This window comes from Zerene cesonia, chromosome 13, assembly GCF_012273895.1.
Source record: "Zerene cesonia ecotype Mississippi chromosome 13, Zerene_cesonia_1.1, whole genome shotgun sequence".
In the NCBI taxonomy this organism is placed as follows: domain Eukaryota; kingdom Metazoa; phylum Arthropoda; class Insecta; order Lepidoptera; family Pieridae; genus Zerene; species Zerene cesonia.
Window position 1 is genome coordinate 2385752 of NC_052114.1, and position 11770 is coordinate 2397521.

Here is an 11770-nt window from a genome sequence, read left to right on the forward strand (position 1 = left end):
TATTATCCCTTGACCCTATTACAACACCACATGCAACAAATATATCCCTTAGTATTTTATTGAAGTAAGCGTCAACTTTGTGACTTCACATCATTTCGAGATGGATTTCGGTGCTTGTGGTGTTTCACAGTAAATTGTATTTAAATTTATATTCTAAGTAACACGATATAAAGCAAGTTATACGAGTAAACTACTTTTTCTAAAAATAAACCCTTCTAGCCAGTATGCAAACTGCTCTTATTTTAATGGAAAACATCTGGAACGAATCATATACTATATTGTCCAATGAGAGGCTTGTAATTATTATATTAAATGTATTTATACTAGCTGTGTCTCGCGGTTAATATATAATCAGAACCTGGGTGATTCCTCTCCTTAATTGGACTATCTAACACCGAAATACTGTTTTATGGAGGAAAATAAATAGAAATTCCTAATATATTGTTAAATTTGCTCTTTTTGTTTTTACTACTTCATAATTGTTTCGTTACAATGATGTGTAATAAAAGTATGAAATAACATTATTGTTTAAATACTTACTTGAAAATGTTTACGCATTTGTTAGTAATTACCTAAGATGCTTTCGCAATGTACCGTCTATGCAAACGATGCACACGTATCAGGTGGTTAATTAATTATCTGTCATTGCCTTACGGAAAGGAAATGTCAATGATTGTTTCATTCTTAAGTCGATGCGATGTCTGTCCGCGGTCAATGTTTGTGAATGGATTAGAGACTGGTATGGCAACATAAGAGTATGCTTACATACAGCCGAACAATTGTCCGCGAGCGGCGTAGCAGCGTTGACGCTCATCGTATTAAAGGCCCTATTCATCTCCCAGCGTAGTCAATAACAATGTAATTGAACATTACACATACTTCTCGCGTGTTTATCCGGTCTGTGTAGTGCATTGTGATTTTCAATTTGATTCAACATCAGCCAAAATGACGGTCGAAAAAGCTGCGCCAAAAACAGCAGAGAAGATAGAGGAGTTGCCGCTGAAGTCGGAGGTGAAAACTGATTTTTCAAATATGAATTTCTTGGAGAAAATGAAATTCATCAAGTCAAACATAACAGTGGAACCGGTGTTAGCGTTGTTCGTGATGCCTAGTGTTTTGGCGATGTTGGCGACGCAGAATTTGAACCTAGATAAGGCCTGTAGAGTGAACTTGGAGTTCAGTGATACAGTGTGTACAGATTTGCGGTTAAGAAATCGAGCAAACCACACATATGAAGAGGATGAAGTACAAAAACTTATCGCGTCCGTTCAGGGATGGAAAAGTGTTATTCACACGGCCGTTCCGACGCTCCTAATGTTATTTATCGGTGCTTGGAGCGACAAAACCGGGAGACGGAAAATCTGCATGTTAATGCCGATCTTCGGGGAATTCATGACTTGTATTCTTAACATGATCAATACATACTTTTTCTATCAAGTCCCGGTGGAGTTGACTGTTTTTATGGAGGTCATATTCCCAGCGCTGACGGGTGGATGGTACACGATGTTTCTTGGTGCCTTTAGCTACTTAGGGGACATAACGTCTAAAGAAACGAGGACTTTCCGCATGGGGATACTTAGCTTGTGCATGACCGTCGGTTTCCCGGTGGGGATGGGATTGAGCGGTGTACTGTTGCGTTACGCTGGTTATTATGGTGTATTCTCTGCGTCTGCATTGTTCCAGTTTATAAATTTCTCATACGTTTGGATTGCTATTGAAGACCACAGATGGCTTGAAGATAAAGAGAAGGTAAGTTTACTTTTAACTACTAGTGTTTATTTTATTACAATTTGATTGTTTATTGATAATATTTATATTGATTGCTAGGGCATTGTTTAACTATCTATTTGGTAAATTATTAAATTATCACGACTTTAATCACTAATAAATAAATATGCATTAGAATGAGTACGTATATTAATTAAAATCAATATAAGTGTAATTGTTTATGTTAGGATTCCTGAGTTATATTTAGGTTATTATTAGGCAATGATTTACATTTTTGATGAGCTTCAGTTGCTGGATAAAAAAGAGAATTATGAGGAAATTAATACACTGAACTTTGTTTTAGATAGAGTTTTTCTAAGAACCTGGCTAATACATTATATTATTATTTTGTTAAAGCATTTTAAATCAAGTTGCTGTACTATTAGAATTGGGCTAAAAATTATGCAAGGCTCAACCGAATGACTGGTGTAGAAACTTAAACTGCGTTAAGAACTTGTTTTCGTATTTAAACGTTTTATAATTAATTTGGAAGTTACTTTCATAGTTATGCAATAAAATTATAGTATTTAATTCACATGTGTCTATATAATTTAATATTTTCTAATAAAAATCAATTTGTAGTCGAAATGCGATCTTGTAACTTAAACAACTTTCGTTGCATATACAAGAAATATGAAATATAAAACATGATACATATACAATATATTGCGTTGCGTATTAACGTGTAAAATAATTTAAGAAAACATTATTTTTATTTATGCTTTTGGGGGTATTTAACGTATTTTCAAAGTTTGATGAATTATGTGAAGTTATTGAAAACTTGCAAAAATACGATATTTATAATATTATAACAAAATGTGTATTAGAAAAACTCTACATAGTGAAAAAAGGCCTAAAATATAATTCGTTAATTTATATTAAATACTATTTAAATAAATTATTTGGAGTAAATTGTTCATGTTAATACTAATATGTTTGTTTTTTCGCAAGAATAATAATACAAAATTCAATGTACAAAAGTTTTAAAATTCTTAATATTTTTTTATTTTAACCTTTACTTTGCTTTAAATTTCTAAAGAACCTTTAATACTTTTAATAGTCAGATTACTATATTATGATATTAAATAAACTGTCAAATTATAAATAAAAATTAATTCATTTCACGGTATCAATTACAATCAACAATATTGAGAAATATAGGTAATGAAAGCGTTATTATTCAAAATAAAAAATTTAAAAAATCGGATACAAGCGGAACATGTCCATAAAACACCTATTTCACTTAAACAGTTACTTTCCATTTAGTTATGTTATATGAATAGACAACAATTTAATGTTTAAAGGCTATTTCATTTTAGAAACTACGAACTGGCTGCAGTGGGTTCTTCTTGGAGTTCTTTGATCTCCACAGTTTGAAAGAAACGATTTACATTGCGTTTAAGAAGGGACCAAATAAGAGGAGACTGCGTATCTGCCTCATTCTCACAGTTGTCTGTTTGAGTTTTGGCCCATTATGGGGTAAGTGTGTACTTTATATCTATATATTATGTATGTATTGTATTGAGTCAAAAGAATTCTGATATTGTAGTTTAATAATAACATACAATAGATAGAGTTGGTCATATTAATTGGGAATAGGCTTCATTTCAATAAATAAGTAGTTAATACACAAATCTTATACCTTTAAACGAGCAATTCTTGTATATATATATATATATATATATATATATATATATAATTGGGATCTCGGAATCGGCTCCAACGATTTTCATGAAATTTAGTATATAGGGGTTTTCGGGAGCGATAAATCGATCTAGCTAGGAATTTTTTTTAGAAAATGTCATATTCGTGTTTTATTCGTGTTTTTTTTTCCTGACATCTATTGGTGAATAATAATACTATTTTGCTTCGTAGATAGCTGGACAACTGAAATAATGTCATATTCGTGTTTTATTCGTGTTTTTTTTCCTGACATCTATTGGTGAATAATAATACTATTTTGCTTCGAAGATAGCTGGACAACTGAAATAACACATAGGCACTTTTTATACCGATATTCCTACGGGATACGGTTACGCAGCACGCTTACGCGGTTTCAACCGCGGGTCACAGCTAGTGATGATTATTTGAAATACACACACGTGATTATTTGTTCATAAAAAACTCATCAACAGCATAAACAGTTTCTCAATTAAAATACTTTGAAAAAGGTGATGACAAATAGAATTAAACCTGACGATGCTTAGATTAATTTTAGCCGGTGATATTTACTTTAGGAAAACATCTATACGCTAAATATTATAATAATCTTGCAAATCAAAGGGTAAATTAAATAATTGTAATTTAGGACGATACTATCGATTTTCTTTTTCAACTCACGTAGTAGAAGACATACAATAACTGGTGAAAAATAAAAATGAAATGAAAATGAAAGGAAAATACATGCGCTTATAATGGATAAACTGTTTCGAGTATTAGAATTGGATGACGCAGATTCAAGACAGGTTAATGACCTCGTCTATTGAGCCAATAGGAACTTAGCTCTTTCTTGAAGATACTACTACTATACTATATATTGGCAACTGTTATATATCCATAAATACTAAAAAATGCATCAATAATAAGCAAGAAGATTCTTATTTATGATGTGACGCGTGCTTTGTTTTGCTTGTCGTTAATAGTATCAGTTTTTTTACCACTAACATATATAAAGTGGCATAAATGACTTTAATTGTATCTTTCGTAATGAGGCAGTAACGACGCGACTTAAAACGTGATAATTTCGATTTTTACACAATTTAACGTGTCTTGTTCTCAATCAAATATTAATGACTAGCTGCGCCCGCGGTTCGACCCGCGTAAGTCTGTATCCCGTAGGAATGTCGGGATAAAAAGTTGCCTATATGTTATTCCAATTGTCCAGCTGTCTACGTACCAAATTTCATTGCAATCGGTTCAGTAGTTTTGCGTGAAAGTGCAACAAACACACACACATCCTTGTAAACTTTCGCATTTATAATATTAGTAGGATAGGATAGGATAGGATAATAAGATAAATACTATTATAAAAAATTTAATCCATAAATTATTATAATTATAAAATTCTTTGCGAATCACAGGGATTACCCTTTATAGCTATTATTATATTATTAGTAAATCGAAATTTTGTTATACATGGTTAGAATAAAAGTTCTTTTTTCACGTTTTTCGGATATCTGACTAGTTCTAAGTGCTAGGTGCATTATTCAGCTGCGTGCGGGAATGCTGAAGTTCGCCCGATATCCGTTGGAGGTTGCAAGAATAATCTGTTACAAGCAAATTACATACTGACGTCGCCTGTTGTATCTCGATATTTAAGCGAACTTTATAAGTATTAAGTTCGTACAAATGACCTTTGAATCGATATTGTTTATTTATTCGTCAATAATGTCAATATAGGTATTTATGGTTAAGGGTAATTTTTTTTTATTAATTATAGATTATTATTTACTTACGTTCGATTGAAATCGTATGAAGTATGTGAATAGGTATGGTTTTTTAAATATAATTTCGAGGTTTTGAAATTCGGGGACGATACATTTTGTCAATTTTTTTATTGCGTAGAAATTTTGAACAAAATATGTTATTTATGCATTTTTAGTTAAAATTGTCTTTGAACGCTAACATATGTTTTATATCACATTGAAGATTTTTTTGTTGTAGAACCACACTTTTAGACATAATAGACACTGTAACGAAATATGTTATTAATTAATTATGTTTTGCTCAGTTTCAAATTTACGGTGTCAGAAGTTTGTTATCCAATCATTAATCTTCCAAATGTTTCGTCTCTTTCGCTCCTGAATTATTTGAAGTAAAATTTAATTAAAATAATAATTAGCATATAAATCATTATTAGGTACCTTTATATAGCCATATAACAGCGCATTCATTAAATAGCTCTAGCTAACTTATTTTCAATTGTATTAATTAAACATTCAGTCGCTTCTTTAAGTCAACGTAATAAAACTAACGAATAAGAAGAGAAAAATATCTAAATATCTCTTTAACAAGTCTATGAAAAAGTACTTTCGCATATCAAGCACTGAATTCATAGACTCAGGGCTAAAGTGACTCTCAATTACTGCACTCATTAAGCGTATAAATACCGCAGTCCATAGAATTGAAACATAGAACATTATCGAAACTCCCACTTCGAATGAACGAAAACCGTCTTGAGGTCAATTTAATGGGCAATTTTTCAATTTGTGTCGTTAAAGCAACCCGTGTACTTATGCCTCTAACGAGATTAATGACTGAAGTTCTTTGTTTTGTGTAAAATATCAGGTTCCACACAGAATATGCTTTGTAACGTCAATTTAAATGTTATGTAAAATTTTTATATGCGTATGTAAACAAAATTGCCGCGGAATGTAAACTATTATTATATTTCGATTTACGCTATTTTAGCGTAAATGAATATTGAAATTTACGAACGAGTTCTCCCACGTATTTTTGAACCAACGCGGACGTTCCAAAAACGAAAGAATATTCCGTTTGGATATTCGATAGTTCTGTTGTTTTCAACCGACTATTGTGATAATTCTTGTGTTTGATAGAAAATTGTTGTTATTTGGAAAATAAATACTTTTTAACATGGTCAGTCGGTCTTTTCAGCGTGGTCACGGGGAGACTCGCTCGCTGGAAAAGTATTCGATCAAATCACACACAAGAAGCATACTAAGCATTTATTTATTTTACTCAGCTTCGTTAAAAAACATCTGAATTGCTTTATATTCCAAATACGTCCCATTGCTTTCGAAAGCAGTTTCTATAGAGGGGCATTATATGAACATTTGACAATATGAAATTGTATAAGTTAAGTTGAGTTTGTAATAAATAGTATTATTTTATTTACAACGTATAGTCAGGGAGCTGATGGTAAAAAATTTTAAATCTAAAAAGTATATTATATTAATTTAAAGAAAAACATGTTGGCTGATTCTAAGTTCTACCCGATATGCACAAAAAATTTCATAAAAATCGGTCCAACCGTTTCAGAGGCGTATAGTAACTAACATTGTGACACGAGAATTTTCTATAAATAGAGACATAACTTTGGAAGATATATCCATTATTAAGAATTTTTAGTATCAATTAAAGGCTTCATATCGCAAATAGCCGTATACATATCGAAGATTAACTAAATATTTCAAATACAATTAAACAATATACATTTATAATAAATCGCTCTGGTATTTTTTTACCTCACAACTGATCATTTATGTTGTTTCTTGTTGTTCTAATCATAAATAAAATAACAAATAAATAGATTGTATTTAGCTATTGAGTTCTGGCCCTGTATAAGATTATATATTAAAAAAAAACAAACATGCAAAACCATAATAAGACCAGGTATTATCCTTTTAATGGTATCCGAGTATTATATCTGATACATAATAATAAGAATAATTAGTATTTTGATTTTCCTTTGTAAAATATCACTATGACAGGAAAACATATAAAAATGTTTATTATAATAGAATTACAACAATTTAACATAATCTATCCTCTTGCTAAAGGCACGGTGACGTGCAAAAATATTAAAAATGTTTGGATTGAATTCTTCAACAATACGGTTTTATGAATGGCCAACCACAATTGAGGTTAAGCCAATGTATTAGGGCCATTGTTAGTCCGGCTACCGCAGTTTTTTACCATCCGTGAATTTATTTAGAGCCCGTCATCTATAATTAATTATTCAAATAAAGAATAACGCATTCGATTTGGGTTCGGTGACCTACAAATGCTCAGACATAGAAGAATCACAGAAACTTTCTGATTGAAAGTATTTATATTTTTATTCATCAAAACATAGCTGTATAATATATGAATATAATGAATACTCATATAATATGTGCTGTATTAACATTTAATTCAATTATTTAATGAATTTTTATCTAAGGTAAATAAAATTATTGATTTTTTTAGTAGTTTTGTTTAGTCTAGGATTGAACACAAATATTAAGATTTCAAATAAATTCGCATACATTTCATTTTAGCTCACAGAGGCATGCTCTTCAAATATCATTCTTTGATATTATTTATCTTGATATTTATGCTTTAATAGCATAAACATCGAGACAAACTGCTATTTGAGACGTTCTTAGAAATCTATACTTTGCCTGACTACTGATCAAGGTTTCAAGATACATGTAGGTACTTTAGTATTCTAGCTTATTTATTTTGTATTTAAACCAATTAGTGGAACTAATCGCACTAATATTATAAATGTGAAAGTTTGTTTGTTTGGATGTTTGTCCGTTATAATCGCTCAAACTGAACGGATTTTGATGAAATTTGGTATACAGACAGGGTATGCGCTAATTTGGGTGATAGGATACTTTTTATCCCGATTAAATGCTCTCTTGTGATAAAACAGGAATCTTGATGTCCGGTCGCAGTCGCGTCTAGTTTAGTATCAAATCATGAAGTCATTGGGTAAAACTCATGTCCAAATTAATAATTAAGTGTTTTATTTATATATGGAGGCGACAGATCTTAATGATTTAATGTGAATAGATTCGATATAATATGGTGATAGAATTCATATGATTACTAGTCGAAGTTCCTCCATGTCACATCAACCTTTACAGTTATTAGTAACTATTATCATTAGCAGAAGGAATTAGGTAAAGCTGGACAACGGGACTTAGAAAGGAAAGGGGTAGGAAAAGAAAACAGACCTTCGGCTCCTCCACTCATCGCACGAAACAGGCGGACTTTCTCATGCTACTGATATCTGACGTCAACCTTCTATGGGTGTGTTTCCTTTGATTCCTCCGGTACGAGCTGGCCCAATTCATGCCGAAGTGCTCAATTTCCACATAAGAATACGTACATATGTAATAAAACCCTATTTTGTTCGCTTACAAATCTCATAAAACAATTTTTGAAAATAAGTTTTCTATTAAAAAAAGTATGTTAAAAACATTTCAATATTGATTCAGTATTATTTAATGCACTGTCAAATATACTGCTGCGATGTATTTGAGAAACGCCAGTAAAATGCAAATAACTTTCACACGCTTAAATGTAGTTATGTAACAAACTGGCTTTTGAATTTGAGCCACCATAAATTAGTCTAAAACTCCACTGCATTAAGTCCAATATTGCTTATCAAGTTTAATCTTGACAACTGTCACAATGTACACATCCATGGTTATGTAATTTGAATTGTTATTATCGCAAAATAGATAACTTGTATTGTAGAACGATGCATGCAGGGTTATAATCCATATTAGTAAGCTGTTACCATCTCTTTCATATTTTTTTTTTATTGTACTATATAAGCCTGGTTGGATATACTTAGTATTTGTGTTTATAATATTTATAAATTATATGATTAAATGTATCGACTTTATTGATTGTAAATTCTATTTCCATTACAAAAGCTAAGTTCTACTAAATAGTTTAACTTAATACGAAGTATGTATACTTAAAAACCAAGTGAAAGTGATCCAGGATAAAATATTTAACCAAGAGTTTTTCTTGAACGCTCTAGGAAATACAAAAGAGGTTTTACTTACTTTCTAGCGGGAAATATATACAAAAGAGGTTGTGCTCAGAAGGTCACCTATAGCATACAACCAGTGCGCATTATAGCTTTAAAAACCAAATGATAACTGTACCTGTCCATTACACGCACTGAAGCTGAACGCATCCTGTTTCAATGTCGCTTTATTGTACGAACAAAACATTATTTTATTTTATAGTATGAAGGTTTCTCATTACTTTATTAGCAATATAAAGCCAAACTCAAGTATTTATTTATCTATGCATTGAGACTTCTTCTAGAAGCATTTTTGTATCGTCATTACATAGTTTTACCATTTGCAACATAATTATTTATCCTTGTGTTTTATACAAGAAATATATTATAAGAAGGGTTTAAGCCACCAATCGTGTGAATACCACAAAGTATAAAGCTAAGGCCAGATTCATCTCATACAGATATTACTTAATGTTGCTTGCGGCTTTGCCCGTATGGTTTATCATTTAAATGTCCCTGAAAGGCCGGCAAAGCACTTGTAACACCTGTAGTGTTGCAAGTGTTTATTGGCGGTGGTGACCACTTAACATCCGGTGGCTCACCTGCTCCTTTGCTTGCTCTGCCATAAATAAAGGAATCATGTCCATATTTTAATAAAGTACCGTCTATAAATAAATGTTCATCGTAATTAATGCTTTTATGGGAATCAGACGTTTCACGGTTAAGAGATATAATTGTGTAAATCTATGGTAAAGAGTGGTGTAACCTAACTATCTCGAGCACAAAAATCATCGTAAAATCCCGACGTGAAAGAAAGACGAACAAATAAACACACCTTCTTATATTTTTAGCTAGCTTTTGCCCGCGGCTTCGCACGCGTTAAATTCGGAGTAGTTCAATAAATGTTATTATACATATAAACCTTACTCTTAAATCACTCTATCTATTAAAAAAAATCCATCAAGATCCATTGTGTAGTTTTAAAGATTTAAGCATACATAGGGACATAGGGATAGAGAAAGTGACTTTCACGGGAAAACTAATTCTCAGAAATAAAAAAAAATCAATACGTATTTTCTTTCAGGGGAGCTGAGTATAATGTACATATTCGCTCGATACCGGTTCAACTGGGACGAAGTCAAATACAGTATTTACTCCACGTACAGCCTTATTACACATTCCATTGGTATGTATATTATTTACTATATTATTGATTAAAGATATGCAGCACAATTTTTTAGTTGATTTCATTGGGTTCATTTAATACAGATGTTCTCTATATAGACGCAATGTTTTGTTTATGGGTAATGTTGTTTATCAATATAACATGAATTGCTACTATGATTTTCAATCAATCTAATTACATTGTACGTAGAATTTTCAGACTGTCACTTATTTAAAACGGCGAAATCTACAAAAAATAAAACATTGTCTATTTCAAGGATTATTAAAATCATGTGATAATGATGATGTACCAAAACCGCAGTGGTATGAAAATGTTTACTCTTTTGATCATTGTGTTCGGATAACTTTTGAAACAGTTTTCGAAAGTTGGTAAACACTTGAAACGGTTGGTTTTACACGGGCGTTGTTTATAAAACACTAGCCGGTTTAAGCGTTTAAAGTTGCCTCCGTTTATGTATTTTTCTAGTAAAATGTATAATTTAACACTTTGCAAATTATGATGCAACCATAAATATTGTTTTCGTTGAAGGCAGTAAGAAATTAATAAAACAGAGTTTATAAGAATACTATTAACATATATTTATAATTTATATGCATTATTGGGTTCTGGTAAATATTTATATAATTATTTGCTATAAACTTCATGTCTTAAAAATTGATATTAAGATGAAATCGTTTAAGTGAGAGGGGAGTTGAGAATATTCGAGAACCAGACAAAATAATGTCTGAGGGTCATACAATGTGACATTTGTTACCAAACAGACCATTATGCATTTACGAGTCTCTCTCTCTCTCACTTACACTGGCTCTGGCGAAGTCCCTCTGTTTGGTGGAGCCATTAACAAAGAGAATAAGATATGATTAAGTCCCTTTTAATGTATAAGTTTTATTTTTATCAGGTACAATGTTCTCTATAAGCGTATTCAGCAAGAAGTTAAGAGCAGATGATTCAGTATTGGGCATGATATCCACTTCCAGCAAAATAGCTGGAGCGCTGGTATTGGCCTTTGCTAGAAATGATTACGAGGTATATGTAGGTATGTATTGATTTTATATGTATACTGTTTTAAGGACGAAACACTTTTTGTTTGAATGGATCGGGTCAAAATGACCAATAACACGTGTTTAATAAGCTAAAGAAATATATCTATAATATATAATATATTCGTGTAGTCCGTAAAATATGGTCATTCCTGGCGAAACCACTATCTGTGTTATATATATGTATACCGGTTGTATATAAGTTTAATTTTGCGTATATCGAAATCTTTTAAAAATATAAATAGTGTTCTCACTCTATATAAATCTCTAGTCCGTAGCATACTT

The 11770-nt window shown here is 31.4% G+C and overlaps 1 protein-coding gene across 1 annotated transcript in view; it reads left to right on the plus strand.

The window, feature by feature from the left end:
* The first annotated feature begins 743 nt into the window (after positions 1–743).
* LOC119831438 (solute carrier family 46 member 3-like) overlaps positions 744–11770 on the plus strand; it is a 15464-nt gene continuing 4437 nt past the window's right edge. Inside the window, exons 1-4 of the mRNA XM_038354775.1 lie at positions 744–1749; positions 3087–3246; positions 10344–10445; positions 11344–11481. Coding sequence (XP_038210703.1) covers positions 946–1749; positions 3087–3246; positions 10344–10445; positions 11344–11481 — 1204 coding nt within the window. The 5' untranslated portion in view covers positions 744–945. The remainder of the gene's footprint in view (positions 1750–3086; positions 3247–10343; positions 10446–11343; positions 11482–11770) is intronic.